The sequence below is a fragment of the Crinia signifera genome, chromosome 3 (assembly GCF_055691185.1).
Source record: "Crinia signifera chromosome 3, ASM5569118v1, whole genome shotgun sequence".
Classification (NCBI taxonomy): domain Eukaryota; kingdom Metazoa; phylum Chordata; class Amphibia; order Anura; family Myobatrachidae; genus Crinia; species Crinia signifera.
Genome location: NC_139219.1, coordinates 334,822,179 through 334,840,421, shown reverse-complemented (window position 1 = coordinate 334,840,421; position 18,243 = coordinate 334,822,179). Strand labels below are relative to the sequence as shown.

Below are 18,243 nucleotides of genomic sequence, written 5' to 3'. Positions count from 1 at the left end.
CTGATGTCAGCCTCTCTCCTGAGGACTACGGGTGTACTCTGATGTCAGCCTCTCTCCTGAGGACTACGGGTGTACTCTGATGTCAGCCTCTCTCATGAGGACTACGGGTGTACTCTGATGTCAGCCTCTCTCCTGAGGACTACGGGTGTACTCTGATGTCAGCCTCTCTCCTGAGGACTACAGGTGTACTCTGATGTCAGCCTCTGTCCCTAGGACTACAGGGGTACTCTGATGTCAGCCTCTCTCCCGAGGACTACGGGTGTACTCTGATGTCAGCCTCTCTCCCGAGGACTACGGGTGTACTCTGATGTCAGCCTCTCTCCCGAGGACTACGGGTGTACTCTGATGTCAGCCTCTGTCCCTAGGACTACAGGGGTACTCTGATGTCAGCCTCTCTCCTGAGGACTACGGGTGTACTCTGATGTCAGCCTCTCTCCTGAGGACTACGGGTGTACTCTGATGTCAGCCTCTCTCCTGAGGACTACGGGTGTACTCTGATGTCAGCCTCTCTCCTGAGGACTACGGCTGTACTCTGATGTCAGCCTCTCTCCTGAGGACTACGGCTGTACTCTGATGTCAGCCTCTGTCCTTAGGACTACGGCTGTACTCTGATGTCAGCCTCTCTCCTGAGGACTACGGGTGTACTCTGATGTCAGCCTCTCTCCTGAGGACTACAGGTGTACTCTGATGTCAGCCTCTGTCCCTAGGACTACAGGGGTACTCTGATGTCAGCCTCTCTCCCGAGGACTACGGGTGTACTCTGATGTCAGCCTCTCTCCCGAGGACTACGGGTGTACTCTGATGTCAGCCTCTCTCCCGAGGACTACGGGTGTACTCTGATGTCAGCCTCTCTCCCGAGGACTACGGGTGTACTCTGATGTCAGCCTCTCTCCTGAGGACTACGGGTGTACTCTGATGTCAGCCTCTCTCCTGAGGACTACGGGTGTACTCTGATGTCAGCCTCTCTCCTGAGGACTACGGGTGTACTCTGATGTCAGCCTCTCTCCTGAGGACTACGGCTGTACTCTGATGTCAGCCTCTGTCCTTAGGACTACGGCTGTACTCTGATGTCAGCCTCTCTCCTGAGGACTACAGGTGTACTCTGATGTCAGCCTCTCTCCTGAGGACTACGGGTGTACTCTGATGTCAGCCTCTCTCCTGAGGACTACGGGTGTACTCTGATGTCAGCCTCTCTCCTGAGGACTACAGGTGTACTCTGATGTCAGCCTCTCTTCTGAGGACTACGGGTGTACTCTGATGTCAGCCTCTCTCCTGAGGACTACGGGTGTACTCTGATGTCAGCTTCTCTCCTGAGGACTACGGGTGTACTCTGTCAGCCTCTCTCCTGAGGACTACGGGTGTACTCTGATGTCAGCCTCTCTCCTGAGGACTACGGGTGTACTCTGATGTCAGCCTCTCTCCTGAGGACTACAGGTGTACTCTGATATCTGCCTCTCTCCTGAGGACTACGGGTGTACTCTGAGGTCAGCCTCTCTCCTGAGGACTACGGGTGTACTCTGATGTCAGCCTCTCTCCTGAGGGCTACGGGTGTACTCTGATGTCAGCCTCTCTCCTGAGGGCTACGGGTGTACTCTGATGTCAGCCTTTGTCCCTAGGACTACGGGTGTACTCTGATGTCAGCCTCTCTCCTGAGGACTACAGGTGTACTCTGATGTCAGCCTCTCTCCTGAGGACTACGGGTGTACTCTGATGTCAGCCTCTCTCCTGAGGACTACAGGTGTACTCTGATGTCAGCCTCTCTCCTGAGGACTACGGGTGTACTCTGATGTCAGCCTCTCTCCTGAGGACTACGGGTGTACTCTGATGTCAGCCTCTCTCCTGAGGACTACAGGTGTACTCTGATGTCAGCCTCTCTCCTGAGGACTACGGGTGTACTCTGATGTCAGCCTCTCTCCTGAGGACTACGGGTGTACTCTGATGTCAGCCTCTCTCCAGAGGACTACAGGTGTACTCTGATGTCAGCCTCTCTCCTGAGGACTACGGGTGTACTCTGATGTCAGCCTCTCTCCTGAGGACTACAGGTGTACTCTGATGTCAGCCTCTCTCCTGAGGACTACGGGTGTACTCTGATGTCAGCCTCTCTCCTGAGGACTACGGGTGTACTCTGATGTCAGCCTCTCTCCTGAGGACTACGGGTGTACTCTGATGTCAGCCTCTCTCCTGAGGACTACAGGTGTACTCTGTCAGCCTCTCTCCTGAGGACTACAGGTGTACTCTGATGTCAGCCTCTCTCCTGAGGACTACGGGTGTACTCTGATGTCAGCCTCTGTCCCTAGGACTACAGGGGTACTCTGATGTCAGCCTCTCTCCTGAGGACTACGGGTGTACTCTGATGTCAGCCTCTCTCCTGAGGACTACGGGTGTACTCTGATGTCAGCCTCTCTCCTGAGGACTACGGGTGTACTCTGATGTCAGCCTCTCTCCTGAGGACTACGGGTGTACTCTGATGTCAGCCTCTCTCCTGAGGACTACGGGTGTACTCTGATGTCAGCCTCTCTCCTGAGGACTACGGCTGTACTCTGATGTCAGCCTCTGTCCTTAGGACTACGGCTGTACTCTGATGTCAGCCTCTCTCCTGAGGACTACAGGTGTACTCTGATGTCAGCCTCTCTCCTGAGGACTACGGGTGTACTCTGATGTCAGCCTCTCTCCTGAGGACTACGGGTGTACTCTGATGTCAGCCTCTCTCCTGAGGACTACAGGTGTACTCTGATGTCAGCCTCTCTTCTGAGGACTACGGGTGTACTCTGATGTCAGCCTCTCTCCTGAGGACTACGGGTGTACTCTGATGTCAGCCTCTCTCCTGAGGACTACGGGTGTACTCTGATGTCAGCCTCTCTCCTGAGGACTACGGGTGTACTCTGATGTCAGCCTCTCTCCTGAGGACTACAGGTGTACTCTGATGTCAGCCTCTCTCCTGAGGACTACAGGTGTACTCTGATGTCAGCCTCTCTCCTGAGGACTACGGGTGTACTCTGATGTCAGCCTTTCTCCTGAGGACTACAGGTGTACTCTGATTTCAGCCTCTCTCCTGAGGACTACAGGTGTACTCTGATGTCAGCCTCTCTCCTGAGGACTACGGGTGTACTCTGATGTCAGCCTCTCTCCTGAGGACTACGGGTGTACTCTGATGTCAGCCTCTCTCCTGAGGACTACAGGTGTACTCTGATGTCAACCTCTCTCCTGAGGACTACAGGTGTACTCTGATGTCAGCCTCTCTCCTGAGGACTACAGGTGTACTCTGATGTCAGCCTCTCTCCTGAGGACTACAGGTGTACTCTGATGTCAGCCTCTCTCCTGAGGACTACAGGTGTACTCTGATGTCAGCCTCTCTCCTGAGGACTACAGGTGTACTCTGATGTCAGCCTCTCTCCTGAGGACTACAGGTGTACTCTGATGTCAGCCTCTCTCCTGAGGACTACGGGTGTACTCTGATGTCAGCCTCTCTCCTGAGGACTACAGGTGTACTCTGATGTCAGCCTCTCTCCTGAGGACTACAGGTGTACTCTGATGTCAACCTCTCTCCTGAGGACTACAGGTGTACTCTGATGTCAGCCTCTGTCCCTAGGACTACAGGGGTACTCTGATGTCAGCCTCTCTCCTGAGGACTACAGGTGTACTCTGATGTCAGCCTCTCTCCTGAGGACTACGGGTGTACTCTGATGTCAGCCTCTCTCCTGAGGACTACAGGTGTACTTTGATGTGGGAGTTTTGTGTTACTGTACCTGCTGTGCCAATTTGCTTCTTGGGCTTATGGTTGACCTGTTCCCCAGGGTTGGGAGCAGGTGCTACGTCTTGTCCCTGTCTCGCCATCATGGGCTCATAGTCCGCCCCATCATAGTTTGCATCAAATAATTTCTTGAACCACTGGACAAATTCAAAGTTGTCCTGGAATCTCCCTTTCACGAGTCGTTCTACTGGGATAATCTGGGAAGAGAGGAGAATATATTACAGGTATTCAGCACATCCAAGGGCCGATGTGACTGCGCATTTTGCTGGGATGTATGAGGATATACCCGAATCTGGAATATCTTCATTATTAGTGCCTGGTAGACACTGTGCGGCTCATGGGAAATAATGCAAATGTATTTGTACCGCCTCTACCCGGCAAAACTAACTGAGCGCACACACAAAACACTTTCACACAAACTCAGCCAACTGTTACGCATTTCACGCGTTTGACATCCGGGAATGGTGATAAATGGGCTAATGGGGTGTGAGGTCAGCATCAGACCAGATATACCTATATTAGGGGAGGGTGTGTGACGTCAGCATCAGACCAGATATACCTGTATTAGGGGAGGGTGTGTGACATCAGTACAGGGCCGGATATACCTGTATTAGGGGAGGGTGTGTGACGTCAGCACCAGACAGGATATGCCTGTATTAGGGGAGGATGTGTGACGTCAGCACCAGGCCGTATATACCTGTATTAGGGGAGGGTGTGTGACGTCAGCACCAGGCGGGTGTGTGACGTCAGCACCAGGCCGGATATACCTGTATTAGGGGAGGATGTGTGACGTCAGCATCAGGCTGGACATACCTATATTAGGGGAGGGCGTGTGACGTCAGCACCAGGCAGGATATACCTATATTAGGGGAGGGCGTGTGACGTCAGCACCAGGCCGGATATACCTGTATTAGGGGAGGGTGTGTGACGTCAGCACCAGGCCGGATATACCTGTATTAGGGGAGGATGTGTGACGTCAGCACCAGGCCGGATATGCTTGTATTAGGGGAGGGTGTGTGACGTCAGCACCAGGCCGGATATACCTGTATTAGGGGAGGGTGTATGACGTCAGCACCAGGCCGGATATACCTGTATTAGGGGAGGGCGTATGACATCAGTACAGGGCCGGATATACCTGTATTAGGGGAGGGTGTGTGACGTCAGCATCAGGCCGGATATGCCTGTATTAGGGGAGGGCGTGTGACATCAGTACACGGCCGGATATACCTGTATTAGGGGAGGGTGTGTGACGTCAGCATCAGGCCGGATATGCCTGTATTAGGGGAGGATGTGTGACGTCAGCACCAGGCCGGATATACCTGTATTAGGGGAGGGCGTGTGACATCAGTACAGGGCCGGATATACCTGTATTAGGGGAGGGTGTGTGATGTCAGCACCAGGCCGGATATACCTGTATTAGGGGAGGGTGTGTGACGTCAGCACCAGGCCGGATATACCTGTATTAGGGGAGGATGTGTGACATCAGCATCAGGCTGGACATACCTATATTAGGGGAGGGCGTGTGACGTCAGCACCAGGCAGGATATACCTGTATTAGGGGAGGAGCTGTGTGTTAGCTGAGCTCCTGACTTCCAGAGTAGGCCGAAAAGCCTGGGACTTGATTAGGGGATTTATCCCCAGTGCTATGGAGCCTCCTGGGGCTGCTGCCCAGGAGAGCCCCCCGGCTGCCGGGCCCAGTCCGGGCCTAGCCCCAATACCATCGGGGGCAGGTAGCCGAAAGGGGGTTTTGGAAGTGCCTAAGGGGGAGAGCTCGTGTCGGGCCCCCCGGAATCTTTTGGATAGAAGTTCCAGCTGCCCGGATGGGCAAGGAATGGTGAGGGCTTCTCAAGTCAGCCTGATTTTGCCCAGTGGAAGGCCGCTTATCCCTCCACCAAAGCTGCAGCCTGTGTCCAGCTTGACCCCGGTGGCAGGGGAACCCAAAGTGCCCGTTGCTATAAGGGCCCCGGTGGCAGAGAACATTTGTGCGGTGCAGATACCTGTGCTAGTGAATACCCCTGCTATGGATGTCGGGCCCGCAGTGCCTGGGGAGAAGCCCAATGTGACCAGCAGCCCTGAAGGTATATCTGTTGGATGTGTGGCCTTACCGGAGGAAGAGGAGAGGGATGGCGTGCTGTCTGTGGCTGCTGTTCCTGGCGTGCCTGCGGGTGATGTGGCGGTGCTAGTGCTGGCTGCTGTGAGCCCTGCTGTCCTGGTGCCGGTAGAAGTGGAGTCGGTTCCGGGACCCGGGATGATGGACGCTCCGGCGCCTGTGCCCGTGCAGGGTGAAGCGCAGCCTGAAGAGGTGGTCGCGGAGTCTGCGGCCCCCGTGGAGAGGGAGATCGACGACACAGTGCTGGCGTCCCTGCCCATGGATGTGGCCGGCCTGCAGGACTCGGCGGGTGACGTCAGCGCTGGGCGCCGCGACAGCGGGGAGACGGCGTCTGTGGCTGAGGCGGCTGGCGTGGAGGAGCGGGCGGCAAGGAGGGAGCTGCCTGATGTCCCTGTAGATGCGGCGGGTGATGGCGCGGAGGTGCCTGTGATCCCGGTCCGCATGGAAGAAGATGGCGGCGGCTGTAGCCGGCCGGCGGGTGACGTCATCGCCCCCGTGCCGGCTGTAAAGTTAGTAAGTGGTGGCGGGGGTGCTTTGGAGGGGGAGGGGGGCACCCAGGGGAGCCCTGAACTGATGAATGGGACGGACTGTCCAGTGACCCCTTCTGTTGAACTAGTGCAGTGCGAGGTGCCTGCACTGGTTAGTGTAACATGTGGGAAAGACATGCAGTGTGCAGTGTCTGAGGGGGGGGAGCTGCTGTGTGCGGATGCCAGTACAAGTGGGGAGGCTGGCACAGCTGTTACCACAGGGATGGACCAACCTGTGGAGGGGACTTTGATGAGTGTGCAGGGTTTGCAATCCAGAGTGCTGGTGGACACTGTTGACAGTGCAGGGGGAGGGGGTGGTATGGTGGATTCTATAAAGGAATGTGTTGTACCCCCATTGGGAACTGTTGTGCAGGGTATAGTGGCTGATGGGGGGGAACTGATGGATGCAGCACATGCCAGCGCAGGAGAGGGGACTGATTCAGCTGTTACTGTGGATATAGGCCAGCCTGTGGAAGAGACTGTTACGTGTGTGCAGGACTTGCAATCCAGAGTGCTGGCTCTGGAAACTAGGATTGTTAGGCTGCTGAACAAAATTACAATCAAAAAGAAGGAGAGGAACAACGCCTTCAGCACCAAAAGACCGGTGCTCAATGCGTTGATCCAAGAATTGCAGGCAGAACTAAAAATTAGAAATGAGGAGAAGGATGCACTGAAATTAAAAATTGCTGAGCTGCAGGGGAAAGAGGTGACTGAGAGTGCAGAACTTCCCCCTAACAAGAGTTCGGATGTGGTGGTAGTGGGATTGGAAGAGGATAACCCTCTGTATGACCGCATTAGAATATTGGAGGAGGGTGGTGTGCCAGGTCCAATATTGCAGCCAGAGGAGATGGAGTGCCAGCCCTCGGTTAAAGGGGTAACGGTTGAGACTGTGTTTGGGGACAAAATTAGGGTGGTGAATGAGGGTGCTGATGTTGCTGTTAAAGAAAAACAAAAGAGAGGGGAAGGTGAAAGGCGGAAGGCTGGGGGGGCCGGTGGACCCAGTACGGCGGTACGGGTGGCGTCTCCTGTGCGCGCTGCGCCCTCAGTGGCTCCTGTGACCCCTGCGGCATCGGTATCCTCCGCAGTGCCGGTGGTGGTGCCGCCCGTGGTTTCTTACGCTGGGATCCTGTCTGCAGGTCCGGTGCGAGTGGAGACAGCCAGGCCCAAGCCTACATGGGGACAGCCGGCAAAGAGGAGGAATGCTGTCCAGCTTAAATGGGTAACAGAAGGGTTAACCCCTACCTCCGCTGATGTTCTGGATAGGCTCTTTCTTCTGGGCTTTAAAAAAGAGGATTTCTTTGCATGTATACACCCGGTAGGCGCCCCTGAATTTGATATCAGTTTCATGACATACTATGGCTTACAGAAGTTTTGGTCCAAGTGGGGGGAGGTGAAGCATAACGACTGGTGGAATAAATTTAAGGCCTATGCCATAACCAGACAAGAAAGAGTTAAAGTGAATGTACTCGTTCGGAATGAGTCCCTGAGCCCATCGGATATTTGTTTCTGGCTGCAGAGGCATGGGGCGAAGCTTTTGTCCCCTTTAGAGAAGGTCCCAGGGGCTAGGGATGTGTGGGGTGGGGCATGGGCGGTCTATGCAAATTTAAGGGAAGGTTGCCACATACCGTCAGCTGCGTTCATAGGCAAGGATAGGGTGCAGTGCTTTTACCCCGGTCAGCCCAGAGAGTGTCACAGGTGTGGGGACTTTCGCCACTATAGTCGTGACTGTCCAAGCCAGAAGTGTTCGAGATGTAATAGCCTCGGGCATTTGGCCAAAGATTGCGACAAAATAGTTTGTAATTTGTGTGGGGATGATGGCCATGCCTTTTCTAGCTGCCCGATGGCTTTCCACAACACCTCTTTAGACAGGGAGATGGAGGGGGCGGCAGTGGAGGTGGAGGGTGGGCTGGTGGGGGCTCCGTCGGTGGTGTCGGCTGGAGTCGTGATCCAGTCGGGCCTTTCCGTGGGGCCCCAGCAGCCCAATCCTGGCCCCCTGTCGGCTCTGACCTCCCAGTTGCAGAGGGTAGTGGAGGGACCCTCTGGTGTGTCTGATAAGGTGGTGGCTCGGAAGAGCGGAGTGGAAGATGCCCCTTTTCAGCTGGTGGGGAAAGGGAAGGGGAAGAAAAAGAAGGATAAGGCGGACAAGCAGATTAGCCTGTCAAACAGCTTTTTCTCCCTGGCAAGCGAAGAGGAGGCAGAGGAGGAAGGGGACGTGGTGAAGGAGGCGGACGGCAGTCTTGTGCTGAGGCCAAAGAGGCAGAGGTTGAGGAAGAAAAGAAAGGCGGATGAGCAGCCTAGCCTTGCCCAGGAGAAAGCAAACGAGGGGGTAGAGCCCTTTGTCCTGAAGTGTAGGTCCTTCCTGAAAAATACCGCTTCTGGGGTTCAGAAAAAAGTATGCACGGTGGAGGACTTGGCGCCTCAATTGAGGACGGATGGGGTGGAAGATGTGCTGGTGGAGCAGAAGGTAATGGGACCAGTGGTTCAGCTGGGACAGGGTGACGGCCAGGTAGGCGTCGCGGGGCCTCCCCTGTCTGGCGCTGTCCCTGATCCGGATCCCGGTGGCTCTAACCTCATCGGTCCTCATGTCGACCCAGGTCCTCCCGTGGTGGTCGACAACACTCCTCAGGGTATACCTCTGGGGGCATCGCTGGCTCAGGTGTCTGGGGGCGGTGTTCCTGACAAGGGGGCTCTTGAGGAAGTCAAGAAGGTTGTCGAGATAATAGAGGTGGTGGAAGATGATATCCTGCCGATTGTGGAGGAGGAGGATGTCGGCCCGGGGGTCAGTGTTAAGAGGTGGGGGTCGGATGACGACCTTCAGGATAAGCGTGTGAAGAGGAAGTGATCTGGTCCCTACGCTCGGTGACTCTGAAGGATGGCCCCCCAGCCCATAAGATTTGCCACACACAATGTGGCATCTATCTTGTCCGTGCGTGCTCGGCAGTTAGCTTATGATTTTTTCAATTCCTTAAATGTAGATTTTGTTTTTTTGCAGGAGACCAGATTGAGGCGGCTCGCGGATATTCACAAGGCAAAAACCGAGTGGAGACGTGGGCCGTCCTTCTGGTCTCTGGCTGCCGAGCCGTACGGAGGGCTGGGGATTCTTTTTACCACCGAAGTTACCATCCAGCGAGTCATCGAGGTACAAGTAGGCAGGTGTATGGTTTTGGATGTCAATCTGAAGGGGCACGACCTGAGGCTTATTAATATCTATGGGCCCCAGACTAAGTGGGACAGGAAGTGTCTTTTCAGAGAGATAAAACCGTATCTCTTCGTAGCCCGGCAGATAGTCTTTGGCGGTGATTTTAACACCATAATTAGGCCCAAAGACAGGGGAGGGTCAAGGGCTACTCTGGGCTACGACTCCCTCTTTCTAGTGAGTATGATTAGACAGTCGGGTCTGGTGGATGTGCACGTTCGACACTCCCCAGACCTCACGGGGTTCACCTATCATAGAGGTAGTTGTAGGAGTAGAATAGATAGGTTTTTTGTTAAGGAGAGCTCGAAAACCTCGGTTCCCAAGCTGAGGCCGGTAGAGTTCTCCGATCACGTTTGTCTGTGTGTGTCCTTGAACGCCTCAGAGTCCCCTCAGAAAGGCCGGGGCCTTTGGCGCTTGAACTCCAAACTCCTTGAGAGGGAAGAGGTTAGACAGTCTTTCAGGGACTTCTTTCAATCTCAGGAGTCACTTTTGGAGGCGGGATGGAATAGGTCTGAGTGGTGGGAGGTATGTAAAAAAAGGACTCGCAGCTTTTTTCGCGACCTCGTAGCCAGAGAGAACTTGGTCAGGAACCGTGTCTACTGTGCCTTGAGAAAGAAATTAGATCTCCTGATCTCTGAGCAGGGTGATGGTGGGGAAATCTCCCGGGTGAAAGCTCAGATGAAGGAGTACCAGTACGACCGATATGCTTCTTTGATTTTGGAGAGGGATTATGGGAAATACCACTCGCCTGATCCCTACCAGAATTGCAGGAGTTCGGTTGACTGTAAGGAGGTGAGAGGGTTGTATGATGGCCAGGGTGTCCTCCGCGAGGATCGGGAGGGCATCCTGGGAGTTGTGCAATCCTTCTACTCCGACCTTCTATCTGAGAAGCCGCCTATCAGAGAGAAGATGGAACGGTTTCTTTTGGAGACGCCAGGTCTCGAGAGTCATGGTAGTGCTCTTGATTCCCTTGGTGAGGAGATAACGGTGGACGAGGTCAAAAAGGCCATAGGCTCCTTGTCTATGAAAAAGGCCCCAGGTCCGGATGGGTTAACCTCCGAATTCTTTAAGTGTTTTTGTGACCTCTTGGCCCCTCGTCTCGTGGAAGTGTTTAATGAGTGCCTGGGTGAGGGCCTGCTCCCTCCTTCCATGAGATTGTCCGCCCTTATCTTGCTCTCCAAAGGGAGGGACCCGTCCCGTGTTGAGAACTGGCGCCCCATCGCCCTTCTCGATACGGATAGGAAGATTCTGGCAAAGGTGCTTTTTAACAGACTGATGGAAGTTTCCGAGTCTTTGCTTTCGCCTTCTCAGCACTGCACTGTGAAAGGCAGGAGCACTTTTAGTGCTGTCCTTGGCATCCGGGAGGCCGTGGAGCGGTGCAGGGCTGAGAAGTGGGGAAAGTACCTGCTGGCGTTGGATCAGGCAAAGGCTTTTGACAGGGTAAACCACGAATACCTGTGGGCTCTACTGGCTAGGTATGGCCTCCCAGTGAGGGTGGTAAATTGGCTGCGGGTAATCTACAGGCAAGCCGAGAGCTTCCCTCTTGTGAATGGTTGGGTAGGTCCGACCTTTTCAGTGAATTCGGGTGTTCGGCAGGGCTGCCCTCTAAGCCCCCTCCTGTATGTTTTTGCCATCGACCCCTTCATTAGAAGGCTGGAGGGTGGCATTGTGAGGGGAGTCCAGCTGAGCCCGGAGCATTCGCTGGAGGCAGTGGCCTACGCGGACGATGTCACCGTCATCCTGTCGGATCCATCGGAGGCGGATGCGGTGGTATCGGCCATCCAGGAATACTCGTTGGCGTCGGGTTCCCTGGTCAATCAGGACAAGAGTGAGGTTTTCTGGATGGGGGAGGAGGGCCAGGAATTTGACCTTCCGGATGGTCTCCCCCGGGCGAGCCAGGTGATCAAAGTTTTAGGCATCGAATTTGGCCCGGGCGATTACGCCACGCGAAATTGGGATTCCAGACTGGTAGAGGCCGGCCAGAAGGTAGAGCGCTGGAAGAGGTGGAAGCTGTCTCTCAGGGAAAGGGTGGACCTGATCAAGACTTACCTGATCCCTGTGTTCTTGTACGTCAGCTATGTGTGCCTTTTGCCAGAGTCGAGATGGGCGAAGATTTATGCTTTGTTTTTCCAGATGCTCTGGGGAAACAAACTAAATCTGATCAAGAGGACTGTCACCTACAGGTCGAGGAGGGAAGGAGGCCTGGGTATGGTCAACCCGGTGCTATTCTTTTTGATGACCTTTATTAAATTACATCTGTCAAGCCTCCAATTAGAGGCTCCTCCTCGATGGGTAGAAGGTTTCAGAGTCTGGGTGTCTCCTTTCCTCAACGCATGGTTAGAGGGAGGGTGTGTTAAAAGCCTGCGAGTCCGCCGTGGATACCTCCCGGCCTACGTGGCTCCTGTCTTGAAAGTGACAAGGCGGTGGGGCCTGGAAGCGGGAACAGTCAAAGGTTCTTCTAGAAGGGAGCTGGAGAAGAAGGTTTTGCAGTCCCACTTCCGGGAACAGCTGTCACTGAGGGACTGCCCGGGTAATTTGTCATCAGAGGGGCTGGCCCTTGTTAATTCCGGGAGGATCCCTCTGAAATATCAAGACATTGCCTGGCTCTCCTTCCACGGGAGGCTTTACGTGAGGGGAAACCTGAAGCATAGAAATGCCGATGATCGTGGTTGTCCACGGGAGGAGTGTCTGGGGGAGGAGGAGACTATGGACCATTTCTTGCTCAGGTGTCCCTTCAATGTGGAGGTTTACAAGGGTGTTTCCAGGGCCTTGGGAATCCCGTGCCTTTCGGGGCTCAGTTACCCGGAGTGGGCCTATGGGGCGTTCAAGCGTCCGGGTCGGTTTGAGTTATCCACTTTGTTCTTAGTCAGCATAGTTGTTAGATATTTCACGTGGAATGCACGGTGTCAGGTATCCATTAGGCAGAAAGTCCTCCCCTGTGTGGTGGTGGTTACTGACATTTTGCACGAGGTGTGGAAATTGAGGGATCTGGAGAGACGCCGGATGGAGGCCGGGAGATGGGCCAGGCTGTGGCGCCATCTTCGGCCCCCTTGAGTGGGCGGCTGACTTACGGTAGTCTCTCTGGCTTGTGGCTTTGCTATCCTTTCACTCCCTTAGATGTGCATTACACAAAATATGCGGTTTTACATATGCCTGTAGCACCAGATCATTTCCTCTTGCATGCAGTTGTAAATACCGCATGTAAATAAGTTTGTTGTGTTATGTGATATTGTATGATGCATTATGTTTCCAGCTGATGTACTGTGTATTATTCATGTGAAAAGCCCGCTTTTCTTTTCTTTTAAATTCTAAGACCGTTGTAGGTGGACTTTATACGGTCTTTTCATGGACAATGTTTTTACTCAAGAAAAGGGGCTCATGTATAATCGCACGTACTTGTTTTTCTGTATGAAATGTTTATGCCTTTCTGTTGCAAGTTCTAAATAAAGAAATATGACCTGTATTAGGGGAGGGTGTGTGACGTCAGCACCAGGCCGGATATACCTGTATTAGGGGAGGAGCTGTGTGTTAGCTGAGCTCCTGACTTCCAGAGTAGGCCGAAAAGCCTGGGACTTGATTAGGGGATTTATCCCCAGTGCTATGGAGCCTCCTGGGGCTGCTGCCCAGGAGAGCCCCCCGGTCACCGGGCCTAGTCCGGGCCCAGCCCCAATGTCATCAGGGGCAGGTGGCCGGAAGGGGATTTTGAAGATGCCTAAGGGGGAGAGCTCGGGACGGGCCCCTCTGAATGATTCGACTAAAAGTTCCAGCTGCCCGGATGGACAAGGAACTATGAAGGTCTCCCAAGTCAGCCTAATCCTGCCTAGCGGAAGGCCGCTTATCCCCCCACCTAAGCTGCAGGCTACGGTTGTTTTTGCCCCAGTGCCAGGTGAGCCCAGAGCCCATGTTGCGGCAGGGCCCCCAGTGGCTGAAGGTGTTCCGAAGGCTCGGATGCCTGTGCTGCTGGATATCCCTGATGCCGGGCCCAGAGTGGTTGCGGAGGTGCCCAGTGTGGACAGTGACCCTAAAGGTACTCCTGCTGTGAATATATCTGTACAAGTGGGGAAGGAGGAGGATGGTGTGATGCCTGAGTCAAATGACTTTATTAAGCCTGTGAGAGGTGAAGAAAGTGGGGCTGCGGTGTTGATGCCTGTTACAATGGTGCCTGCTGTCCGGGTACAGGCTGAGGAGTTGCCGGCTGCAAGGCGCGAAATAGTGATCGACCCGGCGCCTGTGGAAGAGGGAGAGCCGCGGGTTGATGAGGATGGCGCTCCGGAGCGGCGGCTGGTCAGCGGGGAGGTGCTGGCGTCCCCGTCCGTGGATGCGGACAGCTCGCGGGTCCCGGCGGGTGACGCCAGCACTGAAGTGCAGAAGAGTGGAGAGATGGCCGCGGCGCCCGGGGAGACGGCCGCGGCGCCCGGTGATGACGCGGCATCGGCGGCCGCGGATGACGCGGCCAGCGGCGTGGCACAGGAGGCGGCAGGGGGGAAGGAGGATGGTGGCAGCAGGAACGCGGCGGGCGACGGCGTGGTAGCGCCTGTCTGCCCGGCCGGTGAAAATGAAGATGGCGGCGGCTGCTGCAATATGGCGGGTGACGTCAGCGCCCCTGAGCCGGCGCTATATATGGTATGTGGAGATGAGGTGGCCCTGGCGGAGGAGGTGGGTGTCCAGGGCACCTCCATTGCAAGTACTGTACCTGTTGATATAAAGCCTCCTGTGGTTACTATGCTGCAGGGTGATGTGCCTGCACTGGTTGCTGATGTGGTGCTCGCAGTGACGGACAATGGGGTGCTGCTGGACACTGTCACCAGTGCAGGGGGAGGGGGTGGTATGGTTGAGTCCATAAAGGAATGTGTTGTACCCCCATTGGGAACTGTTGTGCAGGGTATAGTGGCTGATGGGGGGGAACTGATGGATGCAGCACATGCCAGCACAGGGGAGGGGGCTGATACTGCTGTTACTGTGGGTGTAAGCCAGCCAGTGGAAGAGACTGTTATGTGTGTGCAGGACTTGCAATCCAGAGTGCTGGCTCTGGAAACTAGGATTGTTAGGCTGCTGAACAAAATTACAATCAAAAAGAAGGAGAGGAACAACGCCTTCAGCACCAAAAGACCGGTGCTCAATGCGTTGATCCAAGAGTTGCAGGCAGAGCTAAAAATTAGAAATGAGGAGAAGGATGCGCTGAAATTAAAAATTACTGAGCTGCAGGGGAAAGAGGTGACTGAGAGTGCAGAACTTCCCCCTAACAAGAGTTCGGATGAGGTGGAAGTGGGATCGGAAGGGGATAACCCTCTGTATGACCGCATTAGAATATTGGAGGAGGGGGGTGTGCCAGGTCCAATATTGCAGCCAGAGGAGATGGAGTGCCAGCCCTCGGTTAAAGGGGTAACGGTTGAGACTGTGTTTGGGGACAAAATTAGGGTGGTGAATGAGGGTACGGATTTTGCTGTTAAAGAAAAACAAAAGAGAGGGGAAGGTGAAAGGCGGAAGGCTGGGGGTGCAGGTGGGCCCAGTACGGCAGTTCGGGTGGCGTCTCCTGTGCGTGCTGCGCCCTCAGTGGCTCCTGTGACCCCTGCGGCATCGGTATCCTCCGCAGTGCCGGTGGTGGTGCCGCCTGTGGTCTCTTACGCTGGGATCCTGTCTGCAGGTCCGGTGCGAGTGGAGACAGCCAGGCCCAAGCCTACATGGGGACAGCCAGCAAAGAGGAGGAATGCTGTCCAGCTTAAATGGGTAACAGAAGGGTTAACTCCTACCTCCGCTGATGTTCTGGATAGGCTCTTTCTGCTGGGCTTTAAAAAAGAGGATTTCTTTGCATGTATACACCCGGTAGGTGCCCCTGAATTTGATATCAGTTTCATGACATACTATGGCTTACAGAAGTTTTGGTCCAAGTGGGGGGAGGTGAAGCATAACGACTGGTGGAATAAATTTAAGGCCTATGCCATAACCAGACAAGAAAGAGTTAAAGTGAATGTACTCGTTCGGAATGAGTCTCTGAGCCCATCGGATATTTGTTTCTGGCTGCAGAGGCATGGGGCGAAGCTTTTGTCCCCTTTAGAGAAGGTCCCAGGGGCTAGGGATGTGTGGGGTGGGGCATGGGCGGTCTATGCAAATTTAAGGGAAGGTTGCCACATACCGTCAGCTGCGTTCATAGGCAAGGATAGGGTGCAGTGCTTTTACCCCGGTCAGCCCAGGGAGTGTCACAGGTGTGGGGACTTTCGCCACTATAGTCGTGACTGTCCAAGCCAAAAGTGTTCAAGATGCAATAGTCTCGGGCATTTTGCCAAAGATTGCGACAAAATAGTTTGTAATTTGTGTGGGGATGATGGCCATGCCTTTTCTAGCTGCCCGATGGCTTTCCACAACACCTCTTTAGACAGGGAGATGGAGGGGGCGGCAGTGGAGGTGGAGGGTGGGCTGGTGGGGGCTCCATCGGTGGTGTCGGCTGGAGTCGTGATCCAGTCGGGCCTTTCCGGGGGGCCCCAGCAGCCCAATCCTGGCCCCCTGTCGGCTCTGACCTCCCAGTTGCAGAGGGTAGTGGAGGGACCCTCTGATGTGTCTGATAAGGTGGTGGCTCGGAAGAGCGGAGTGGAAGATGCCCCTTTTCAGCTGGTGGGGAAAGGGAAGGGGAAGAAAAAGAAGGATAAGGCGGACAAGCAGATTAGCCTGTCAAACAGCTTTTTCTCCCTGGCAAGCGAAGAGGAGGCAGAGGAGGAAGGGGACGTGGTGAAGGAGGCGGACGGCAGTCTTGTGCTGAGGCCAAAGAGGCAGAGGTTGAGGAAGAAAAGAAAGGTGGATGAGCAGCCTAGCCTTGCCCAGGAGAAAGCAAACGAGGGGGTAGAGCCCTTTGTCCTGAAGTGTAGGTCCTTCCTGAAAAATACCGCTTCTGGGGTTCAGAAAAAAGTATGCACGGTGGAGGACTTGGCGCCTCAATTGAGGACGGATGGGGTGGAAGATGTGCTGGTGGAGCAGAAGGTAACGGGACCGGTGGTTCAGCTGGGACAGGGTGACGGCCAGGTAGGCGTAGCGGGGCCTCCCCTGTCTGGCGCTGTCCCTGATCCGGATCCCGGTGGCTCTAACCTCATCGGTCCTCATGTCGACCCAGGTCCTCCCGTGGTGGTCGACAACACTCCTCAGGGTATACCTCTGGGGGCATCGCTGGCTCAGGTGTCTGGGGGCGGTGTTCCTGACAAGGGGGTTCTTGAGGAAGTCAAGAAGGTTGTCGAGATAATAGAGGTGGTGGAAGATGATATCCTGCCGATTGTGGAGGAGGAGGATGTCGGCCCGGGGGTCAGTGTTAAGAGGTGGGGGTCGGATGACGACCTTCAGGATAAGCGTGTGAAGAGGAAGTGATCTGGTCCCTACGCTCGGTGACTCTGAAGGATGGCCCCCCAGCCCATAAGATTTGCCACACACAATGTGGCATCTATCTTGTCCGTGCGTGCTCGGCAGTTAGCTTATGATTTTTTTAATTCCTTAAATGTAGATTTTATTTTTTTGCAGGAGACCAGATTGAGGCGGCTCGCGGATGTTCACAAGGCAAAAACCGAGTGGAGACGTGGGCCGTCCTTCTGGTCTCTGGCTGCCGAGCCGTACGGAGGGCTGGGGATTCTTTTTACCACCGAAGTTACCATCCAGCGAGTCATCGAGGTACAAGTAGGCAGGTGTATGGTTTTGGATGTCAATCTGAAGGGGCACGACCTGAGGCTTATTAATATCTATGGGCCCCAGACTAAGTGGGACAGGAAGTGTCTTTTCGGAGAGATAAAACCGTATCTCTTCGTAGCCCGGCAGATAGTCTTTGGCGGTGATTTTAACACCATAATTAGGCCCAAAGACAGGGGAGGGTCAAGGGCTACTCTGGGCTACGACTCCCTCTTTCTAGTGAGTATGATTAGACAGTCGGGTCTGGTGGATGTGCACGTTCGACACTCCCCAGACCTCACGGGGTTCACCTATCATAGAGGTAGTTGTAGGAGTAGAATAGATAGGGTTTTTGTTAAGGAGAGCTCGAAAACCTCGGTTCCCAAGCTGAGGCCGGTAGAGTTCTCCGATCACGTTTGTCTGTGTGTATCCTTGAACGCCTCAGAGTCCCCTCAGAAAGGCCGGGGCCTTTGGCGCTTGAACTCCAAACTCCTTGAGAGGGAAGAGGTTAGACAGTCCTTCAGGGACTTCTTTCAATCTCAGGAGTCACTTTTGGAGGCGGGTTGGAACAGGTCTGAGTGGTGGGAGATATGTAAAAAAAGGACTCGCAGCTTTTTCCGCGACCTCGTAGCCAGAGAGAACTTGGTCAGGAACCGTGTCTACTGTGCCTTGAGAAAGAAATTAGATTTCCTGATCTCTGAGCAGGGTGATGGTGGGGAAATCTCCCGGGTGAAAGCTCAGATGAAGGAGTACCAGTACAACCGATATGCTTCTTTGATTTTGGAGAGGGATTATGGGAAATACCACTCGCCTGATCCCTACCAGAATTGCAGGAGTTCGGTTGACTGTAAGGAGGTGAGAGGGTTGTATGATGGCCAGGGTGTCCTCCGCGAGGATCGGGAGGGCATCCTGGGAGTTGTGCAATCCTTCTACTCCGACCTTCTATCTGAGAAGCCGCCTATCAGAGAGAAGATGGAACGGTTTCTTTTGGAGACGCCAGGTCTCGAGAGTCATGGTA

General features: G+C 54.5%; 1 protein-coding gene across 2 annotated transcripts in view; it reads right to left on the bottom strand.

Moving 5' to 3' along the window:
• MAPRE3 (microtubule associated protein RP/EB family member 3) overlaps positions 1–18,243 on the bottom strand; it is a 126,782-nt gene that overhangs the window by 18,246 nt on the left and 90,293 nt on the right. For both annotated transcript variants that reach the window (XM_083178933.1, XM_083178934.1), the window contains exon 5: positions 3,747–3,948. In XM_083178933.1, the coding sequence (XP_083035059.1) occupies positions 3,747–3,948 (202 nt within the window). The remainder of the gene's footprint in view (positions 1–3,746; positions 3,949–18,243) is intronic.